The sequence below is a fragment of the Bufo gargarizans genome, chromosome 5 (genome assembly GCF_014858855.1).
Source record: "Bufo gargarizans isolate SCDJY-AF-19 chromosome 5, ASM1485885v1, whole genome shotgun sequence".
Classification (NCBI taxonomy): Eukaryota; Metazoa; Chordata; class Amphibia; order Anura; family Bufonidae; genus Bufo; species Bufo gargarizans.
This window is the reverse complement of record NC_058084.1, coordinates 22,532,867-22,557,432: the sequence shown is the minus strand read 5'-3', so window position 1 is coordinate 22,557,432 and position 24,566 is coordinate 22,532,867. Positions and strand designations below refer to the sequence as shown.

Sequence of the window (24,566 nt, the reverse complement as noted above, 5' to 3'; positions counted from 1 at the left end):
ATCATGAAATAACTTTGGGTGTTTTCTTTCCAAAATGGGGTCACTTGTGGGGTAGTTATACTGCCCTGGCATTTTAGGGGCCCAAATGCGTGCAAAGTAGTTTGAAATCAAAATCTGTAAAAATTGCCCTGTGAAATCCGAAAGGTGCTCTTTAGAATGTGGGCCCATTTGCCCACCTAGGCTGCAAAAAAGTGTCACATATGTGGTATCACTGTACTCAGGAGAAGTTGGGGAATGTGTTTTGGGGTGTCATTTTACATATACCCATGCTGGGTGAGAGAAATATCTTGGTCAAATGCCAACTTTGTATAAAAAAAATGGGAAAAGTTGTCTTTTGCCTAGATATTTATCTCACCCAGCATGGGTATATGTAAAATGACACCCCAAAACACATTCCCCAACTTCTCCTGAGTACGGCGATACCACATGTGTGACACTTTTTTTGCAGCCTAGATGCGCAAAGGGGCCCAAATTCCTTTTAGGAGGGCATTTTTAGACATTTGGATCCCAGACTTCTTGTCACGCTTTAGGGCACCTAAAAAGCCAGGGCAGTATAAATACCCCACATGTGACCCCATTTTGGAAATAAGACACCCCAAGGTATTCAATGAGGGGCATGGCGCGTTCATAGAATATATTTTTTTTTGGCACAAGTTAGCGGAAATTGATTTGTTTTTTTGTTTCTTCTCACAAAGTCTCACTTTCCGCTAACTTGGGACTAAAAATTCAATCTTTCATGGACTCAATATGCCCCTCAGCGAATACCTTTGGGTGTCTTCTTTCCAAAATGGTGTCATTTGTGGGGTGTTTGTACTGCCCTGGCATTTGAGGGTCTCCGCAATCATTACATGTATGGCCAGCATTAGGAGTTTCTGCTATTCTCCTTATTTTGAGCATACAGGTAATGAGATTTTTTTTTTTTCGTTCAGCCTCTGGGCTGAAAGAAAAAATGAGCGGCACAGATTTCTTCATTCACATCGATCAATGTGGATGAAAAAATCTCAGCCAAAAAAAAAAAAAGGAGGGGAAAGGCGTCTGCCAGGACATAGGAGCTCCGCCCAACATCCATACCCACTTAGCTCGTATGCCCTGGCAAACCCGATTTCTCCATTCACATCAATCGATGTAGATGAATAAATCTTTGCCGGGATTTTCATTTTTTTTTTTATATACAAAGTGTTTGCCAAAGCATATGAACACCGCCGCCTCCTCAGCTCATATGCCTCGGCAAACGTATCTTTTACTGCAGAGGAGAAATCTTGTCTTGCAGCGCCGCATACACCAACTTTTGTGTAATCTGACAGCAGCGCAATGCTTCTGTCAGAATGCACATCGGTGCTGCAGCTAGTCGACCGGTTGGTCCACCTGGAAGGTAAAAAAAAAAAAAAAAAAAAAGAAAAAACCAGGCCGCAACGCAATAAATTTTATTAACTTTATAATAACATTTGAACAGAACATAATACACTTTATTTAACTTTTTGAACTGAACGTTAACTTTTTTGCTTACTGGTGATTTTTTTATTTTTTTATTTTTTATTTTTACCTTTATAGGACAAACCTCTCTTTCCCCATGGGACAATGTGCAAAGCGCAAATCGCCCAAAGATGTGGTGAAGTACATTATGCACTTTGTCCCAGGTGAAAGGAGAGGTTTGCAGCAGCTGTGTGTGAATGGGCCCTAATAGCCCTGTGTGCCTGTCCTGGTGAGATGTGATCCCTATGCTAAGTGTACCTGTGTGTGGTACTTCCGGAAAAACTCCCCTAAGCATAGGGCAGGGTGGTCAGGGCACTCAGGACAGAAATAGCGGGTGTCACGCCTTATTCCACTCCTGCTACAGACACGCCATTTTTTTCGGGGTGGCGGTCGGTTTGAGGTGCCAGGAACGACACTGGGGAGATGTCGCTCGTGTAGACGGCTCACTACACTGGTGGATGGGGCCATAGAACCTCATGGATACAGGAGGTTCTCGATGATCTCTTCCTGAAATTTGAGGAAGGATCCTGTTCTCCCAGCCTTACTGTAGAGGACAAAACTATTATATGCAGCCAATTAAATTAAATATACAGACACCTTCTTATACTAGCGTCTGGTCCTGCGGGAAAGGAGATAAGGAGCCAACATCTGGTCATTGAAGTCCACCCCTCCCATGAGCAAATTATAGTCGTGGACACAGAGGGGCTTTTCAATAACAATGGTTGCTTGTTCAATTTGGATTGTCGTGTCTGCGTGAATGGAGGAGAGCATGTAAACGTCACGCTTGTCTCTCCATTTCACCGCGAGCAGTTCTTGGTTACACAAGGCAGCCCTCTCCCCCCTTGCAAGACGGGTGGTAACGAGCCATTGGGGGAAGCCCCGCCGACTAGGTCACGCGGTGCCACAGCAGCCAATCTGTTCTAGGAACAAATGCCTGAAGAGGGGCACACTTGTGTAGAAATTGTCCACATAAAGATGGTGCCCCTTGCCAAATAAGGGTGACACCAAGTCCCAGACTGTCTTCCCACTGCTCCCCAGGTAGTCAGGGCAACCCACCGGCTCCAGGGTCTGATCTTTACCCTCATAGATCCGAAATTTGTGGGTATAGCCTGTGGCCCTTTCACAGAGCTTATACAATTTGACCCCATACCGGGCGCGCTTGCTTGGGATGTATTGTTTGAAGCCAAGGTAAAATGTATAAGGGACTCGTCTACGCAGATGTTTTGCTCAGGGGTATACAAATCTGCAAATTTCTGGTACTTCAACCAGAAATTTGCAGATTTGTATACCCCTGAGCAAAACATTTTGTATACCCCTGATTTGTATACCCCTGAGCAAAACTTTTGACTGGCTACACAAAATTCGGCCCCTCATAGACCACTTCAGGTCTATGAGGGGCCGAATTTTGTGTAGCCGGTCAAAAGCTGGATGGCCTCTGGGACAGGAGGTGCTGTTATCACTAAAGTGAAGGAAACGCAGGATGGTCTCAAATCGTGTCCTGGACATGGCGGCAGAGAACATGGGCATGTGATGAATTGGGTTCGTGGACCAATATGACCGCAATTCATGCTTTTTGGTTAGACCCATGTTGAGGAGAAGGCCCAGAAAAATTTTACATTCGGAAACTTGGACGGTTTTCCACCGGAAAGACTGGGCATAATAGCTTCCCTGGTTGGTGGATATAAATTGAGTGGCATACCGATTTGTTTCTGCCACAACTAAGTCTAAGAGCTCCGCAGTCAAGAACAGCTAAAAAAAATCCCAGGGCCGAACCGATCTGAGCTGTCTCAACCCGAACTCCAGACTGGGCGGTGAAAGGGGGAACTAATGGTGCGGCTGAAGTTGGGGACTGCCAATCCGGGTTTGCCAGCACCTCAGGGACTCTAGGGGGTCTACGGGCCTGTCTGTGCGGTGGCTGCGACGGGGTAACTATTGCACGTGCCACCGCCACCGTACCAGCTTCAACTGCCCTTCTGGTGCTCGCCACTTCTTCATGTTGTACGGCAGTGCTGGTACTAGGTCCAGGGAGGGCTGCGCTGCTGGTGTATGCCTCACCACGTAATCCGACAGCGCCAGCCCCACTCTGCAGCCCTTGAAGCGGATCCTGCGCAACCTGTGGTCTAGCAACACGGGACCGGGTACGCCTGGTGGTATCAGGGACCTCAACCTTCTCGTCCGAACTTTGTGTCAGAGAGCCACTGCTTTCTACAGGTTCGTATTCTGACCTGCTAGATTCATCAGATGAGGGTTCCCATTCCTCATCCGACTGGGTCAGAAGCCTGTAGGCCTCTTCAGAAGAATACCCCCTGTTTGACATTTGGACTACTAAATTTAGGGGTATTCCCTGAGACTACCCAAGAAAAATAGCAAGCCTGTCTTACAAATGGGAGGCTAGCGAAGTACCGGAGGCCGCTGCGATTGCTAGAAAATATCAAAACTGATTTTTTTTTTATCTCCGCAGCGCTTGTAAAGTGATTGTGCAGTGATAAAAAAAAATAAAAATTTGGTCACTGCGGCGGGGCGGGCGTGGGTGAATGCACGTGTGGGCAACCGATCAGGCCTGATCGGGCAAACACTGCGTTTTGGGTGGAGGGCGAACTAAGGTGACACTAATACTATTATAGATCTGACTGATCAGTTCTGATCACTTACAGGTACTATAAAAGTACAAATGCTGATTAGCGATACGCTAATCAGCGAATCAGTAGCTGTGGTGAGGTGGGCTGGGCGCTAACCGATTGCTAACTACCTAACCAAGGGGCCTAAACTATCCTAAAACCTATCAGTCAATACCAGTGAAAAAAAAAGTGACAGTTTACACTGATCACTTTTTTTCCCTTTCACTAGGTGATTGACAGGGGCAAGAAGGGGTGATCAAGGGGTTAATTGGGGTGCTGGGGGTGATCTGGGGCTAAAGTGTAGTGTTTGGTGCTACTCACTGTGATGCCTGCTCCTCTGCTGAGACCAACCGACGAAAAGGACCAGCAGAGGAGCAGAGCAGCCATTTAACACGTTATATTTACAAATATAAAGTGTTAGCTGGCTTGTGATTAGATTTTTAAAAAATCGCCAGCCTGCCAGCCACGATCATTAACTGGCAGGCTGGTTACAAAATACTCCTCTAACTTTTGCCGGCCCACGATGCGCATGCGCGGGCCGGCTTTGACCGAAATCTCGCGTCTCGCGAGAGGACGCGCTGGCGCGTCCAGGAGGAATAACAGGGCAGCCGCCAGGATGCAATCCTGCGTACGGCGGTCCTGTAGCGGTTAAGTAATGCCTCCCATTGGTCCTTTCGGATATTATAACCTGTCACTGAGTTAATTCGGTTATAGACTCTTATCCAAAGTATTTTCCCCCAATTGCAGGCCCTCCAGATATTCATTATGTCACCTACAGCATGACAACCCCTGATACAGTTAATATAATAGCCCAGTACTACGTAGACTATTCTAGACGGAACTAAATACCAGCGGAATAATACATTTTCTGACATCTCTAACATTAATGTGTTTTGAGCACTTTTACGTGTGGAATCCCAAATGTGTTTCCACTGATCATCAGTTAATGTAGCCCAAGTCTGATTACCAATTCAAAATGTAAGACAATTAGGGTGGTATACATTTCCATGATGAGACCTCTAGCAGTGTTATGGACAGAGGGTGTGGACCAACTGGCCAACTAACCAGTTTGGCTTTGGGCTAAACCTATGGGCGTTATTCTGGTTGTTCCCTGGTATTCACCCTTTAACCGGTTGTGACGGGGGCCTGGATTACGAATAAAAGAGTTGCGCTCCACCTGGATAGTCTGGCTGCAGTATGTAGGAACCTCAAAACAACTCCCTGTGACATCCCTGTACAGGGATCTGGACTTCACCGGAAGGAACCAACCAGGCTTCTACCTCCTAGAGTAGTCCTGGTGTAGGTGGCTGCTGACTCACAGCAGTCAAAGACACCAATGCAATGCACCAATGGCACAGGCAAAAGCTTAGTCAGGCAAGGCTAAGTACTTGCGTATTCCAAATAGTGATTCCAAGGTCAGGGCAGGCAGAGTGCATGCATAATCCAGGTCACAATTCTAAGGTCGGGACAGGTGGCAAGGAGCAGAATCAGAAGAAAGACAAGGTTCGGTACACAGAAATTCAGACCTCACCTTCACTGGGTACTAACAAGTAGAAAGCCTCAAAGCTCAGATGAGCAGGTTGATCCAGAGTCCAACTAAATAGGAGGCTGATCAGGAACTTAACCAGCACCTGGACAGGGGCAAGAGAAAGGGATTAACTCTCCTAGTGCTGAAAGGAGTTTACTGAGCACTAGTCCCAGTACGCACAGGGAGAATGGACCATTGCCTGTGTTTGCCTGGGACTGCTGGACATTGGCCGACATGAGCCACCAGCCTAACACTAGTATACAGTTGCAAGAAAAAGTATGTGAACCCAGTGGAATGATATGGATTTTTCCACATATTGGTTATAAAATGTGATCTGATCTTCATCTAAGTCACAACAATAGACAATCACAGTCTGCTTAAACTAATAACACACAAATAATTAAATGTTACCATGTTTTTATTGAACACACCATGTAAACATTCACAGTGCAAGTGGAAAAAGTATGTGAACCCTTGGACTTAATACCTGGTTGAACCTCCTTTGGCAGCAATAACTTCAACCAAACATTTCCTGTAGTTGCAGATCAGACGTGCACAACGGTCAGGAGTAATTCTTGACCTTTCCTCTTTATAAAAATACTGTTTCAGTTCAGCAATATTCTTAAGATGTCTGGTATAAATCGCTTTCTTGAGGTCATGCCACAGCATCTCAATCGGGTTGATGTCAGGACTCGGACTGGGCCACTCCAGAAGGCGGATTTTCTTCTGTTTAAGCCATTCTGTTGTTGATTTACTTCTATGCTTTGGGTCATTGTCCTGTTGCAACATCCATCTTCTATTGAGCTTCAGCTGGTGGACAGATGGCCTTAAGTTCTCCTGCAAAATGTCTTGATAAGCTATTCATTTTTCCTTCGATGATAGCAATCCGTCCAGGCCCTGACACAGCAAAGCAGCCCCAAACCATGATGCCCCCACCACCATACTTCACAGTTGGGATGAGGTTTTGAGGTTGGTGTGCTGTGCCTATTTTTCTCCACACATAGTGTTGTGTGTTTTTTTTCCAAACAACTCAACTTTGGTTTCATCTGTCCACAGAATCTTTTGCCAATACTGCTGTGGAACATCCAGGTGCTCTTGTGCAAACTGTAAACGTGCAGCAATGTTTTTTTTGGACAGCAGTGGCTTCCTCTGTGGTATCCTCCCATGAAATCCAATCTTGTTTAGTGTTTTACGTATCGTAGATTCGCTAACAGGGATGTTAGCATTTGCCAGGGACTTTTGTAAGTCTTTAGCTGACCCTCTAGGATTCTTCTTCACCTCATTGAGCAGTCTGCGCTGTGCTCTTGCAGTCATATTTACAGGACGGCCACTCCTAGGGAGAGTAGCAGCAGTGCTGCACTTTCTCCATTTATAGACAATTTGTCTTACCGTGGACTGATGAACAGCAAGGCTTTTGGAGATACTTTTATAACCCTTTCCAGATTTATGCAAGTCAACAATTCTTAATCGTAGGTCTTCTGAGAGCTCTTTTCTGCGAGGCATCATTCACATCAGGCAATGCTTCTTGTGAAAAGCAAACCCAGAACTGGCACGTGTTTTTTATAGGGCAGGGCAGCTGTAACCAACACCTCTAATCTCATCTCATTGATTAGACTCCATTTGGCCGACACCTCACTCCAATTAGCTCTTGGAGATGTCATTAGTCTAGGGGTTCACATACTTTTTCTACCTGTACTGTGAATGTTTACATGGTGTGTTCAATAAAAACATGGTAACAATTAACTCTTTGTGTGTTATTAGTTTAAGCAGATTGTGATTGTCTATTGTTGTGACTTAGATGAAGATCAGATCACATTTTATGACCAATTTGTGCAGAAATCCATATCATTCCAAAGGGTTCACATACTTTTTCTTGCCACTGTATATGACTACTATATTGATAACTGCTGGATCGGTGACTTCTGTATCTAGTACTCTAGTATAAATGACTAGTATATTGAATATTGCTGGATGGGTAAATACTCTGTGAATCTAGTACAGTATATGACTACTATATTGATGACCGTTGAATCGATAAATTCTGCATCTAAGACACTAGTGTATATGACTACTATAGTGATCCATGCTGAATCGGTGACTTCTTTATCTAGGACTCTATTTTATATACTGTAACTTCTATATTGATTGCTGGATCTGTTACTCTTGTATCTAGGAGTCTAGTATATACAGGGAGTGCAGAATTATTAAGCAAATGAGTATTTTGACCACATCATCCTCTTTATGCATGTTGTCTTACTCCAAGCTGTATAGGCTCGAAAGCCTACTACAAATTAAGCATATTAGGTGATGTGCATCTCTGTAATGAGAAGGGGTGTGTTCTAATGACATCAATACCCTATATCAGGTGTGCATAATTATTAGGCAACTTCCTTTCCTTTGGCAAAATGGGTCAAAAGAAGGACTTGACAGGCTCAGAAAAGTCACAAATAGTGAGATATCTTGCAGAGGGATGCAGCACTCTTAAAATTGCAAAGCTTCTGAAGCGTGATCATCGAACAATCAAGCGTTTCATTCAAAATAGTCAACAGGGTCGCAAGAAGCGTGTGGAAAAACCAAGGCGCATAATGAACTGAGAAAAGTCAAGCGTGCAGCTGCCAAGATGCCACTTGCCACCAGTTTGGCCATATTTCAGAGCTGCAACATCACTGGAGTGCCCAAAAGCACAAGGTGTGCAATACTCAGAGACATGGCCAAGGTAAGAAAGGCTGAAAGACGACCACCACTGAACAAGACACACAAGCTGAAACGTCAAGACTGGGCCAAGAAATATCTCAAGACTGATTTTTCTAAGGTTTTATGGACTGATGAAATGAGAGTGAGTCTTGATGGGCCAGATGGATGGGCCCGTGGCTGGATTGGTAAAGGGCAGAGAGCTCCAGTCCAACTCAGACGCCAGCAAGGTGGAGGTGGAGTACTGGTTTGGGCTGGTATCATCAAAGATGAGCTTGTGGGGCCTTTTCGGGTTGAGGATGGAGTCAAGCTCAACTCCCAGTACTACTGACAGTTTCTGGAAGACACCTTCTTCAAGCAGTGGTACAGGAAGAAGTCTGCATCCTTCAAGAAAAACATGATTTTCATGCAGGACAATGCTCCATCACACGCGTCCAAGTACTCCACAGCGTGGCTGGCAAGAGAGGGTATAAAAGAAGAAAATCTAATGACATGGCCTCCTTGTTCACCTGATCTGAACCCCATTGAGAACCTGTGGTCCATCATCAAATGTGAGATTTACAAGGAGGGAAAACAGTACACCTCTCTGAACAGTGTCTGGGAGGCTGTGGTTGCTGCTGCACGCAATGTTGATGGTGAACAGATCAAAACACTGACAGAATCCATGGATGGCAGGCTTTTGAGTGTCCTTGCAAAGAAAGGTGGCTATATTGGTCACTGATTTGTTTTTGTTTTGTTTTTGAATGTCAGAAATGTATATTTGTGAATGTTGAGATGTTATATTGGTTTCACTGGTAAAAATAAATAATTGAAATGGGTATATATTTGTTTTTTGTTAAGTTGCCTAATAATTATGCACAGTAATAGTCACCTGCACACACAGATATCCCCCTAAAATAGCTAAAACTAAAAACAAACTAAAAACTACTTCCAAAAATATTCAGCTTTGATATTAATGAGTTTTTTGGGTTCATTGAGAACATGGTTGTTGTTCAATAATAAAATTAATCCTCAAAAATACAACTTGCCTAATAATTCTGCACTCCCTGTATGACTACCATACTGATGACTGCTGGATCGGTGACTCATGTATGTAGGACTCTAGCATATATGACTACTATAGAAACATAGAATGTGTCGGCAGATAAGAACCATTTGGCCCATCTAGTCTGCCCAATATACTAAATACTATGGATAGCCCCTGGCCCTATCTTATATGAAGGATGGCCTTATGTCTATCCCATGCATGCTTAAACTCCTCCACTGTATTTGCAGCTACCACTTCTGCATTTACAGTTTTTATAGCAGACACATTGCATAATCACTTCAGTCTAAGCTACTACATTACCAGTCATTAATCTCATGATTGGGTTATTTGAGTTCTGTTAATGTGTGCAGATGTCAAGCTGAAAATATAACATCAGAGATTAAATAAAAGAGAATTAACAAACAAATGTTCCTTATGATTTCCGTAGATCCTTGACCCATGCATTGTAAGCAGTGAAGGAAAGTGCATTGGATTTATTAATTTGTCTTTACCACAATTATGTAATGTTTCATTAATACTCCTTCTCATACCTTGTCATACAGGCTGACTCATTTCCTATAATTTCTATATTTTCTATCCATAACCAGCAAATATTGTTTCACCCAGAGAGAAATGATTCCACTGTTACACTCCAGCACAATTCCCTGTGGGAATACTATAGTGAGATGTTTGACTTCAGAGATCGCTGAGCACAAAGATGGAATTACTAATCCCATTCTCTGTTTCTATCACAGGAGCCATGGAGCTGACCACCATCCTCGCTCTTTCTATCGTCCTCTTCCTCACTGTCTATATGCTTCTATCATGGTCCAGACTGAACAGATACAAGTCACTGCCTCCTGGACCTACCCCAATTCCTGTGCTGGGGACTCCCAAATACATGGACTTTAGAGACCCCAAGATCTATCAAAAAGTAAGTGTCTACAAGGAGACATGAGGCAGTTTATGTTGGGTAATGCAGATACAACATACAATAATAATTGGTTCCTGGATGACTGTTGTGTTGTAAATGTTGTAGATTTTGGTGTTTTTCATTATCGTGTATACCTAAAACCCCAAAATGTCACCATAATAAGAGAAAAAAAATATATCCACTGCAATAAACTGTACAGTGTTGACAATAGTTGACAACGTTGACATGGTCAATCACAAATTTACGAACGTTCAGTTTGGTTAAATTGGGGCATCCAAAACCTTAGGCTACATTCACACTTTCGTTCAGAGCGGATCCGTCTGCATTATATTGTAAAAAAAATTCTAAGTGTCAAAGTAGCCTCAGACGGATCCGTCCAGATTTTACATTGAAAGTCAATAGAGGACGGATCCGTTTGAAAATTGAGCCATAGTGTGGGATGAGATCCGTCTCCATTGACTTACATTGTAAGTCTGGACGGATCAGTTTGCCTCCGCACGGCCAGGTGGACACCCGAACGCTGCAAGCAACGTTCAGGTGTCCGCCTGCTGAGCGGAGCAGAGGCTGAACGCTGCCAGACTGATGCATTCTGAGCGGATCCGCATCCACTCAGAATGCATTAGGGCTGGACGGAAGCGTTCGGGGCAGCTTGTTAGAGCCTTTGATCGGAACTCACAAGCGGAGCCCCGAACGCTAGTGTGAAAGTAGCCTAAGGCTACTTTCACACTTGCATTCGGGGTTCCGCTTTTGAGTTCCATTTGAAGGCTCTCACAAGCGGCCCTGAGCGGATCCGTACGGTCCCAATGCATTCTGAGTGGATGCGGATCTGCTCAGAATGCTTCAGTCTGGCACCGTTTGACCTCCGTTCCGCTCAGCAGGTGGAAGCCCGAACGCAGCTTGTAGCGTTCGGGTGTCCACCTGGCCGTGCGGAGCCAAACGGATCCGTCCAGACTTACAATGTAAGTCAATGGGGACGGATCTGTTTGAAGTTGACACAATATGGTGCAATTTCAAACGGATCCGTCCCCATTGACTTTCAATGCAAAGTCTGGACGGATCCGTTTGACTAACTTTCAGACTTAGAATTTTTTCTGAAATATAATGCAGACGGATCCATTCTGAACGGATCCCATCGTTTGCATTATAGGAGCGGATCCGTCTGTGCAGACACCAGAGGGATCCGCTCCGAACGCAAGTGTGAAAGTAGCCTTACTTATGGGTGCTGTTCTCATTAGCTCAACCCGTTTCTGGCTGGGGACATCCCGAATTTGCTGGAACTGTCTCTGAAAATCAGGGATGGTCCCTGCAAATTCAGGACAGTTAGCAACTATGCAATCTGTAGCCTTATTGTTCGTGTATAGGCTGTGGATTGCTTTATGCCCCTAGTGAAATTGATGGCATAACTAGAAAGGGCTGGGCTGCATTGCAAATGTTTGAATGCCCCCAGCATCTTCCTTGTTAAACACCCTTACCGTGGCTAGGCAACACCACACATCCTCACCATACAAGTCTCCCACCCACTCGGTAGTTATGCCAACTTAGTGCCACCACACAGTATTTATGCCTCCTCAGTACCACCCTTACAGTACTGATGCTGCCTTGGTGTCCCCACACAGTAGGTATGACACTGTAGTGCAACAAAACACAATAGATATGCCCTCTGAGTGCCTCCCTTACAGTCATGCTGCCACTCAGTGCCTCCACACATAAGTGTTCCCCCTTAGTGCCTTAACCCAGTAGTTATGCCCCTGAGTATCCTCCTTACAGTAGTGCTGCACTCTTAGTTCCACCCAGTAGTTATGCCACTGTAGTGCCCCCACATAGTAGTTAAGCCTCCTGAATGCCCCCAGTACATCAGTGGTGGCCCCTTACTGCTCCAACACAGTAGTTATGCCCCCTTTATTGCCCTGTTCCATTAACCTAGCCACATTCCCTTGATAAATGGAAGATCACACTGACTCTCCCTAGCAGGTATGAAGCAGTGACATCATTGCACCAGCTTAGTAGGACAGTGCACAGGCCGAGGAAAATAAATGTTGGTCTGAACGCACTTATACTCAGCCCAGCAGCCTCTATGATATAACTGCATCTTTCCTGCTAGGGAAAACGCAGGCCTGGGCCATAATGGATGACAGACATCCATTACAGCCCTTGTTCTCTGCCACTGACGGCCTCATACCAGCCATCATGGCTGTTACAGTGGGATTCCACACCTGATTGAAATGCCTGTGATTAGCTATTGATGTCAGCCATTTCCATGCATTTTTTGATAAAGAAGCACATATTGATTAGGGGGGGATCTTCCAGACAATCGCGTATTCCACAGATTGGCACTTACAGCAGAACTGCAAGTTGAGTGCACTTTAATGTTGTATTGGTCCATAACACACTATTGTAACTAAAAAATATTGCAAGTCGGGGTCATCACAAGTCGGGGAGCACTTTTCATACATCACAGACATAAAAGCCAGTGGACACAGACATCTTTTTCAGAATGCTTAGAATATATAGAATGTCCTTAGTCAATCTCAATGACATTGGTTGGATGAAATAAAAAAATCTATTCCAACTCTCCAAACCTAGCAGTAGAGTATGTTATATATATATATAAAGGCATATGAAGAATTGGAGGAGCCTATACCAGTAATCAAACTAAGTCCTCAAAATGCAAATCCAAAGAATAAGCTGTGTGCAGACACTGAACAAGCAGGAAAAAAGCAGTGGCAGCTATAAGGGATTAATAGTATTACATCTTAACTGTATGTCTGACCATGTAGTACATGGATGAACCAGGTCCACCAGAGCATGGACCACTCTGTAAGCAGCTCTCTGTTCTGGCTAATGGAAAAAATCTGGGACATAGAACTGTTCTTTATATGATCCATTATATGAAATAATTAATTGCAGGGTGGTCTTCATATAACTGCAGCTGTGAGGCCGTTTTTACATGTTCAGGGTTTCTGATGCAGTTTTTCAAGAATTGGATTAAAAAAAGAGGTGATGTACTGTAGTATCTGTCCTTTATATATATCTGTCACTTTATCCGAAGATCCACAAGACCAGCTCTTATTCAGGATCCCATAATGCAGGATAAATAACTCATGAGTGAAGGGAACTCTAGTCAAGGTAAAAAATTCCAAAGTTTCTTAAGGCACTTTAACCACCTCAGCTCCCCTAGCTTAAACCCCCTTAATGACCAGACCACTTTTTACACTTCTGCACTACACCACTTTCACCGTTTATTGCTCGGTCATACAACTTACCACCCAAATGAATTTTACCTCCTTTTTTTCTCACTAATAGAGCTTTCATTTGGTGGTATTTTATTGCTGCTGACATTTTTTGTTATTAATCGAAATTTACTGCAATTTTTGCAAAAAAATGACATGTTTGGGTAAAAAAAATGGTTTGGGTGAAAGTTATAGCGTTTACAAACTATGGTACAAAAATGTGAATTTCCGCTTTTTGAAGCAGCTCTGACTTTCTGAACACCTGTAATGTTTCCTGAAGTTCTGAAATGCCCAGACAGTAGAAAACCCCCACAAATGACCCCATTTCAGAAAGTAGACACCCTAAGGTATTCGCTGATGGGCATAGTGAGTTCATGGAAGTTTATATTTTTTGTCACAAGTTAGCGGAAAATGATTATTTTTTTATAATTTTTTTCCTTGCAAAGTCTCATATTACACTAACTTGTGATAAAAAATAAAAACTTCCATGAACTCACTATGCCCATCACGAAATACCTTGGGGTGTCTTCTTTCCAAAATGGGGTCACTTGTGGAGTAGTTATACTGCCCTGGCATTTTAGGGGCCCTAATGTGTGAGAAGTAGTTTGAAATCAAAATGTGTAAAAAATGCCCTGTGACATCCTAAAGGTGCTCTTTGGAATGTGGGCCCCTTTGCCCACCTAGGCTGCAAAAAAGTGTCACACATCTGGTATCGCCGTACTCAGGAGAAGTTGGGCAATGTGTTTTGAGGTGTCATTTTACATATACCCATGCTGGGTGAGAGAAATATCTCGGCAAAAGACAACTTTTCCCAATTTTTTTTATACAAAGTTGGCATTTGACCGAGATATTTATTTCACCCAGCATAGGTATATTTAGAATGACACCCCAAAAGACATTGCCCAATTTCTCCTGAGTATGGCGATACCACATGTGTGACACTTTTTTGCAGCCTAGGTGGGCAAAGGGGCCCACATTCCAAAGAACACCTTTAGGATTTCACAGGGCATTTTTACACATTTTGATTTCAAACTACTTCTCACGCATTAAGGCCCCTAAAATGCCAGGGCAGTATAACCCACAAGTGACCCCATTTGGGAAAGAAGACACCCCAAGGTATTCCGTGAGGGGCATGGCGAGTTCCTATAATTTCTTTTTTTTTGTCACAAGTTAGTGGAATATGAGACTTTGTAAGAAAAAAAAAAAATCATAATTTTCCGCTAACTTGTGACAAAAAATTAAAAATTCTAGGAACTCGGTATGCCCCTCACTGAATACCTTGGGGTGTCTTCTTTCCCAAATGGGGTCACTTGTGGGGTAGTTATACTCACGCATTAGGGCCCCTAAAATGCCAGGGCAGAAGTAGTTTGCTGGGTGAGAGAAATATCTCGGCAAAATACAACTTTTCCCATTTTTTTATACAAAGTTGGCATTTGACCAAGATATTTATCTCACCCAGCATGGGTATATGTAAAATGACACCCTAAAAACACATTCCCCAACTTCTCCTGAGTACGGCGATACCACATGTGTGACACTTTTTTGCAGCCTAGATGCGCAAAGGGGCCCAAATTCCTTTTAGGAGGGCATTTTTAGACATTTGGATCCCAGACTTCTTCTCACGCTTTAGGGCCCCTAAAATGCCACGGCAGTATAAATACCCCACATGTGACCCTATTTTGGAAAGAAGACACCCCAAGGTGATCAATGAGGGGCATGTGGGGTATTTATACTGCCTTGGCATTTTAGGGGCCCTAAAGCGTGAGAAGAAGCCTGGAATATAAATGTCTAAAAAAATTTACGCATTTGGATTCCGTGAGGGGTATGGTGAGTTAATGTGAGATTTTATTTTTTGACACAAGTTAGTGGAATATGAGACTTTGTAAGAAAAAAAAAAATCAATTTCCGCTAACTTGTGCCAAAAAAATGTCTAAATGGAGCCTTACAGGGGGGTGATCAATGACAGGGGGGTGATCAGGGAGTCTATATGGGGTGATCACCACCCTGTCATTGATCACCCCCCTGTAAGGCTCCATTCAGACGTCCGTATGTGTTTTGCGGATCCGCGGTGTCCGTGTTTTGCGGATCCACAAATCACATACGGACGTCTGAATGGAGCCTTACAGGGGGGTGATCAATGACAGGGGGTGATCACCCCATATAGACTCCCTGATCACCCCCTGTCCATTCAGAGGTCCGTATGTGTTTTGCGGATCCGCGGTGTCCGTGTTTTGCGGATCCACAAATCACATAAGGACGTCTGAATGGAGCCTTACAGGGGGGTGATCAATGACAGGGGGTGATCACCCCATATAGACTCCCTGATCACCCCCCTGTCCATTCAGAGGTCCGTATGTGTTTTGCGGATCCATGGATCCATGGATCGGATCCGCAAAACACATACAGACTTCTGAATGGAGCCCCCCTGTAAGGCTCCATTCAGACGTCCGTATGTGTTTTACGGATCCGATCCATGGATCCGTGGAGCCGTAAAACACATACGGACGTCTGAATGGAGCCTTACAGGGGGGTGATCAATGACAGGGGGGTGATCAATGACAGAGGGGTGATCAATGACAGGGGGGTGATCAATGACAGGGGGGTGATCAGGGAGTCTATATGGGGTGATCAGGGGTTAATAAGTGACAGGGGGGGTGTAGTGTAGTGTGGTGATTTGTGCTACTTATTACTGAGCTGCCTGTGTACTCTGGTGGTCGACCCAAGCAAAAGGGACCACCAGAGGACCAGGTAGCAGGTATATTAGACGCTGTTATCAAAACAGCGTCTAATATACCTGTTAGGGGTTTAAAAAAAATCGCATCTACCGCCTGCCAGCGAACGATCCACTCGCTCACCTTCCGATCCTGTGTGCGCGCGTTCACAGGAAGTCTCGCGTCTCGCGAGATGACACATAGATGCGTCACGCTGCCTGAGACAGCCGCCTCCGGACCGCGATCCTGCGTTAGCCGGTCCGGAGGCGGTTAAAAGTCACCCAAGTGTGCATGTGCAAACAGAAAAGAAGTTCTGGATACCTGATGCGTTTCAGGTGTATCTTTTCTGCACAGTCATAGCATACCCTTCCTTGATGATCCACACCTGGTTTTGGTTTCAAAAACTGCATAAGAAGACCTAAACTTGGAAACCCAGGATGAGGGATCATGCACGTAATTGTATGTGCCCCCTGCCTATATTGCAGCCTGCAAGCAGCGGGTCCACAAAATTTGGCCACTGGTCCTATGCAGTCTGTATCACTGATGTGAAACCATTAGGGTGGCCAGACGACCGGTTTTAGGCCGGACAGTCCGGTTTTCTGGCTCAGTCACTAAAGCCGCAGACATGACTCCCTCTGGCTGACTGAGGGGGAGAGAAGAACCCCGGCTGCCCCCAGCTGACCATCCCCTCAGAAGCTTCTTCGCTCTCCTCGACCCATTTTTTCCCGGCCGGCGATGGGGGGGTTAACTTCATGGAGGTGGGGGCGTGGTTTCACAGAGGTGGACGTGGTTTATCGGTTTGAGGGTGTGGCTGGTGAGGTTCAGCTTTCTTGGGTGAAGCCGGTGGCCACCCTAGGAACCATTAAATTGAAGGGGTCCGCAATCCGCAATATACACAGTGGTGCGGAGTGTAGGCATGGATCGGATGCCCACAGAAGCACTATGAAACATTTCTGGGAGATTTTGGTCCTATTTTTTTGTGGTGCAGATCGTCTCTTGTGGATTGCAAGCCCATTCAAATCAATAGGTCCGCATCCGCAAACAGCATGCACACAAACGGTGTCCGGCATTGTGGACCACAATTTGTGTCCACAGCATGGGGATGGGCACACACATGCCAAATGCTGAAAAATGCAAAATAATGCTGACAAATGCAAATAATTTACTTTAAAGGAGAAGGAAGCATTTGAGGCAGGAGAAAGTGCTCACTGCTGTGCCCTGCTCATGTCTAAGTCAATATATGTGTGCTGCTGCTAACCTGGAGCTGTGAGAAGGTGATAGCAAGAGAAACTTATATTTCTCCTATATTAAAGGGGCATTTTTTTTATCATTGCATTGTACTCATTTTGAGCTAAAAACATTTTTTCAATTGGTCTTTAATAAAAAATATTGAGCCATTTTCCCTGCACAGCTTTGAGTTTATCTAGTAGCTGGTTTTGTATCTTCCATCAGGCAGGGAGCTGATGGCTCCTTACCTCTGACTTTATAAACACTTATTACAGCTCAGTTCTTATCTTACTGAGAATAATGTGGCTAAAATAAGTGATTATGACTAGGGATGAGCGAACCTGAACTGTATAGTTCGGGTTCGTACCGAATTTTGGGGTGTCCGTGACACGGACCCGAACCCGGACATTTTCGTAAAAGTCCGGGTTCGGTGTTCGTCGCTTTCTTGGCGCTTTTTGAAAGGCTGCAAAGCAGCCAATCAACAAGCGTCATACTACTTGCCCCAAGAGGCCGTCACAGCCATGCCTACTATTGGCATGGCTGTGATTGGCCAGAGCACCATGTGACCCAGCCTCTATTTAAGCTGTAGTCACGTAGCGCCGCACGTCACCGTAGCGCCGCACGTCACTCTGCTCTGATCAGCATAGGGAGAGGTTGCAGCCGCGACGTTAGGGCGAGATTAGGCAGTGATTAACTCCTCCAAAAGACTTCATTCAGAGATCGATCTACAGCTGTGGATGATTGAACTGCTGCTATTGAATTGCTCACTGTTTTTAGGCTGCCCAGAGCGTTTTTCAGTCACTTTTTTCTGGGGTGATCGGCGGCCATTTTGTGTCTTGTGGTGCGCCAGCACAAGCTGCCACCAAGTGCATTTAACCCTCAATGGTGTGGTTGTTTTTTGGCAAAATCCTACATCAGGGTCAAGCTGTCACACCAAGTGCATTTAACCAGCAATTGTGTGGTTATTTTTTGGCCATATACTACATCAGGGGCAAGATGTCACCAAGTGCATTTAACCCTCAATGGTGTGGTTGTTTTTTGGCTGAATCCTACATCAGGGTCAAGCTGTCACACCAAGTGCATTTAACCATCAATAGTCTGGTTATTTTTTGGCCATATACTACATCAGGGGCAAGCTGTCACCAAGTGCATTTAACCCTCAATGGTGTGGTTGTTTTTTGGCTAATTCCTACATCAGGGTCAAGCTGTCACACCAAGTGCATTTAACCATCAATAGTGTGGGTATTAGTATCAGTAAACATATACCTGTCACCCAGCGCCTAAATAATAAGCCTCAAATTTATATCCAGCTAAATCTGTCGTTACTGCTGTGGCTGGTCAAGTTATTTAGTGTCCGTCAAAGCACATTTTTTGTTCTGGGTTGAAATACAATTCCCAATTTAGCAATTTCCTAATTTAGTGGTTTCTGCTGAATCAGAGCTATTTTAAATCTATCCCTAAAAGGGTATATCAGATTCAAGGTGCACATAGGGTTATTCTGAATAACTTCACACACACGCTACTGTGCATTTCCAAGTCTAATTCTGTCAGTAAACCTATACCTGTCACCCAGCGCCTAAATACTAGGCCTCAAATTTATATCCAGCTAAATCTGTCGTTACTGCTGTGGCTGGTCAAGTTATTTAGTGTCCGTCAAAGCACAGTTTTTGTTCTGGGTTGAAATACAATTCCCAATTTAGCAATTTCCTAATTTAGTGGTTTCTGCTGTATCAGAGCTATTTTAAATCTATCCCTAAAAGGGTATATCAGATTCAAGGTGCACATAGGGTCATTCTGAATAACTTCACACACACGCTACTGTGCATTTCCAAGTCTAACTCCGTCAGTAAACCTATACCTGTCACCCAGCGCCTAAATACTAGGCCTCAAATTTATATCCAGCTAAATCTGTCGTTACTGCTGTGGCTGGTCAAGTTATTTAGTGTCCGTCAAAGCACATTTTTTGTTCTGGGTTGAAATACAATTCCCAATTTAGCAATTTCTTAATTTAGTGGTTTCTGCTGTATCAGAGCTATTTTAAATCTATCCCTAAAAGGGTATATAATATTCAAGGTGCACTTAGGGTCATTCTGAATAACTTCACACACACGCTACTGTGCATTTCCAAGTCTAATTCTGTCAGTAAACCTATACCTGTCACCCAGCGCCTAAATAATAGGCCTCAAATCAGCTAAATCTGTGGTTACTGCTGTGCCTGTATTAGTGTAATACGGTACCTAAATAGATAGCCAGATAGTGTCAGTTGTCTTTAAAAAAAGACCTGAATTTGAATTCAATACATTGGGTCAAATAATATTTTTGTTTTTGTGGTGAACGATAACAATGAGGAAAACATCTAGTAAAGGACGCGGACATGGTCGTGGTGGTGTTAGTGGACCCTCTGGTGCTGGGAGAGGACGTGGCCGTTCTGCCACAGCCACACGTCCTAGTGTACCAACTACCTCAGGTCCCAGTAGCCGCCATAATTTAAAGCGATATTTGGTGGGGCCCAATGCCGTTCTAAGGATGGTAAGGCCTGAGCAGGTACAGGCATTAGTCAATTGGGTGGCCGACAGTGGATTCAGCACGTTCACATTATCTCCCACCCAGTCTTCTGCAGAAAGCGCACAGATGGCGCCTGAAAACCAAGCCCATCAGTCTGTCACATCACCCCCATGCATACCAGGGAAACTGTCTGAGCCTCAAGTTATGCAGCAGTCTCTTATGCTGTTTGAAGACTCCGCTGGCAGGGTTTCCCAAGGGCATCCACCCAGCCCTTTCCCAGCGGTGGAAGACATAGAATGCACTGACGCACAACCACTTATGTTTCCTGATGATGAGGACATGGGAATACCACCTCAGCATGTCTCTAATGATGACGAAACACAGGTGCCAACTGCTGCGTCTTTCTGCAGTGTGCAGACTGAACAGGAGGTCAGGGATCAAGACTGGGTGGAAGACGATGCAGGGGACGATGAGGTCCTAGACCCCACATGGAATGAAGGTCGTGCCACTGACTTTCACAGTTCGGAGGAAGAGGCAGTGGTGAGACCGAGCCAACAGCATAGCAAAAGAGGGAGCAGTGGGCAAAAGCAGAACCCCCGCCGCCAAGAGACTCCGCCTGCTACTGACCGCCGCCATCTGGGACCGAGAACCCCAAAGGCAGCTTCAAGGAGTTCCCTGGCATGGCACTTCTTCAAACAATGTGCTGACGACAAAACCCGAGTGGTTTGCACGCTATGCCATCAGAGCCTGAAGCGAGGCATTAACGTTCTGAACCTTAGCACAACCTGCATGACCAGGCACCTGCATGCAAAGCATGAACTGCAGTGGAGTAAACACCTTAAAAACAAGGAAGTCACTCAGGCTCCCCCTGCTACCTCTTCTGCTGCTGCCGCCTCGGCCTCTTCTGCTGCTGCCGCCTCGGCCTCTTCTGCTGCTGCCGCCTCGGCCTCTTCCTCCGCCTCTGGAGGAACGTTGGCACCTGCCGCCCAGCAAACAGGGGATGTACCACCAACACCACCACCTCCGTCACCAAGCATCTCAACCATGTCACACGGCAGAGTTCAGCTCTCCATCTCACAAACATTTGAGCGAAAGCGTAAATTCCCACCTAGCCACCCTCGATCCCTGGCCCTGAATGGCAGCATTTCTAAACTACTGGCCTATGAAATGCTGTCATTTAGGCTGGTGGACACAGACAGCTTCAAACAGCTCATGTCGCTTGCTGTCCCACAGTATGTTGTTCCTAGCCGGCACTACTTCTCCAAGAGAGCCATGCCTTCCCTGCACAACCAAGTATCCGATAAAATCAAGTGTGCACTGCGCAACGCCATCTGTGGCAAGGTCCACCTAACCACAGATACGTGGACAAGTAAGCACGGCCAGGGACGCTATATCTCCCTAACTGCACACTGGGTAAATGTAGTGGCAGCTGGGCCCCAGGCGGAGAGCTGTTTGGCACACGTCCTTCCGCCGCCAAGGATCGCAGGGCAACATTCTTTGCCTCCTGTTGCCACCTCCTCCTACTCGGCTTCCTCCTCCTCTTCTTCCACCTGCTTATCCAGTCAGCCACACACCTTCACCACCAACTTCAGCACAGCCCGGGGTAAACGTCAGCAGGCCATTCTGAAACTCATATGTTTGGGGGACAGGCCCCACACCGTACAGGAGTTGTGGCGGGGTATAGAACAACAGACCGACGAGTGGTTGCTGCCGGTGAGCCTCAAGCCCGGCCTGGTGGTGTGCGATAATGGGCTAAATCTCGTTGCAGCTCTGGGACTAGCCGGTTTGACGCACATCCCTTGCTTGGCGCATGTACTGAATTTGGTGGTGCAGAAGTTCATTCACAACTACCCCGACATGTCAGAGCTGCTGCATAAAGTCTGTTCACATCCTGCCGCTGCTCGCCTGTCTGCGCTACAGCGTAACTTCGGCCTTCCCGCTCACCGCCTCATATGCGATGTGCCCACCAGGTGGAACTCCACCTTGCACATGCTGGACAGACTGTGCGAGCAGCAGCAGGCCATAGTGGAGTTTCAGCTGCAGCACGCACGGGTCAGTCGCACTATGGAACAGCACCACTTCACCACCAATGGCCTCCATGCGAGACCTGTGTTCCCTGTTGCCCTGTTTCAAATACTCCACCAACATGGACAGTGGCGATGACGCCGTTATCAGCGTTACAATACCACTTCTAAGTCTCCTTGAGAAAACACTTAGGGCGATGATGGAAGAGGAGGTGGCCCAGGAGGAGGAGGAGGAAGAGGGGTCATTTTTAGCACTTTCAGGCCAGTCTCTTCGAAGTGACTCAGAGGGAGGTTTTTTGCAACAGCAGAGGCCAGGTACAAATGTGGCCAGCCAGGGCCCACTACTGGAGGACGAGGAGGACGAGGATGAGGAGGAGGTGGAGGAGGATAAGGATGAAGCATGGTCACAGCGGGGTGGCACCCAACGCAGCTCGGGCCCATCACTGGTGCGTGGCTGGGGGGAAAGGCAGGACGATGGCGATACGCCTCCCACAGAGGACAGCTTGTCCTTACCTCTAGGCAGCCTGGCACACATGAGCGACTACATGCTGCAGTGCCTGCGCAACGACAGCAGAGTTGCCCACATTTTAACGTGTGCGGACTACTGGGTTACAAAGACAATGTGCCCACCTTACTTCCTGCACTGGAGCGTGATAGGAAGATGCGCGAGTACAAGCGCACGTTGGTAGACACGCTACTGAGAGCATTCCCAAATGTCACAGGGGAACAAGTGGAAGCCCAAGGCCAAGGCAGAGGAGGCGCAAGAGGTCGCCAAGGCAGCTGTGTCACGGCCAGCTCCTCTGAGGGCAGGGTTAGCATAGCAGAGATGTGGAAAAGTTTTGTCAACACGCCACAGCTAATTGCACCACCACCTGATACGCAACGTGTTAGCAGGAGGCAACATTTCACTAACATGCTGGAACAGTACGTGTGCACACCCCTCCACTTACTGACTGATGGTTCGGCCCCATTCAACTTCTGGGTCTCTAAATTGTCCACATGGCCAGAGCTAGCCTTTTATGCCTTGGAGGTGCTGGCCTGCCCGGCGGCCAGCGTTTTGTCTGAACGTGTATACAGCACGGCAGGGGGCGTCATTACAGACAAACGCAGCCGCCTGTCTACAGCCAATGTGGACAAGATGACGTTCATAAAAATGAACCAGGCATGGATCCCACAGGACCTGTCCATCCCTTGTGCAGATTAGACATTAACTACCTCCCCTTAACCATATATTATTGTACTCCAGGGCACTTCCTCATTCAATCCTATTTTTATTTTCATTTTACCATTATATTGCGAGGCTACCCAAAGTTGAATGAACCTCTCCTCTGTCTGGGTGCCGGGGCCTAAATATATGCCAATGGACTGTTCCAATGTTGGGTGACGTGAAGCCAGATTCTCTGCTATGACATGCAGACTAATTCTCTGCTGACATGAAGCCAGATTCTCTGTTACGGGACCTCTCTCCTCTGCCTGGGTGCTGGGCCTAAATATATGACAATGGACTGTTGCAGTGGTGGCTGACGTGAAGCCTGATTCTCTGCTATGACATGCAGACTGATTCTCTGCTGACATGAAGCCAGATTCTTTGTTACGGGACCTCTCTCCTCTGCCTGGGTGCTGGGCCTAAATATCTGACAATGGACTGTTGCAGTGGTGGCTGACGTGAAGCCTGATTTTCTGCTATGACATGCAGACTAATTCTCTGCTGACATGAAGCCAGATCCTCTGTTACGGGACCTCTCTCCTCTGCCTGGGTGCTGGGCCTAAATTTATGAAAATGGACTGTTGCAGTGGTGGGTGATGTGAAGCCTGATTCTCTGCTATGACATGCAGACTAATTCTCTGCTGACATGAAGCCAGATTCTCTGTTACGGGACCTCTCTCCTCTGGCTGGGTACCTGGGCCTAAATATATGCCAATGGATTGTTACAGTGGTGGCTGACGTGAAGACTGATTCTCTGCTATGACATGCAGACTGATTCTCTGCTGACATGAAGCCAGATTCTCTGTTACGGGACCTCTCTCCTCTGCCTGGGTGCCTGGGCCTAAATATATGCCAATGGACTGTTGCAGTGGTGGCTGACTTGAAGCCTGATTCTCTGCTATGGGACCTCTCTCCAATTGATTTTGGTTAATTTTTATTTATTTTATTTTCATTCATTTCACTATCCACATTTGTTTGCAGGGGATTTACCTACATGTTGCTGCCTTTTGCAGCCTTCTAGCTCTTTCCTGGGCTGTTATACAGCCTTTTTAGTGCCGAAAAGTTCGGGTCCCCATTGACTTCAATGGGGTTCGGGTTCGGGACGAAGTTCGGATCGGGTTCGGAACCCGAACCCGAACTTTTCCGGGAAGTTCGGCCGAACTTCTCGAACCCGAACATCCAGGTGTCCGCTCAACTCTAGTTGCTACTAAGATTGTACCATCTTTTCTCTCTGAATTTTCGGATGTCTTCTCTGAGAGTGGAGTTCAGGATTTTGCCCTCGCACAGGTAGTACGATTGCCCTATTAATCTCATCCCAGGCGCCAAACTGCCTAAATCTCGTTTATACAATATTTCCCAATCTGAGAGGACCGCTATGCGTGCTTATATCT

General features: G+C 45.9%; 1 protein-coding gene across 1 annotated transcript in view; it reads left to right on the top strand.

Moving 5' to 3' along the window:
* The window catches only part of LOC122938040 (cytochrome P450 2C20-like), a 450,693-nt gene that overhangs the window by 257,081 nt on the left and 169,046 nt on the right, over nt 1–24,566 (top strand). Inside the window, exon 3 of the mRNA XM_044293309.1 lies at nt 10,093–10,271. Coding sequence (XP_044149244.1) covers nt 10,093–10,271 — 179 coding nt within the window. The remainder of the gene's footprint in view (nt 1–10,092; nt 10,272–24,566) is intronic.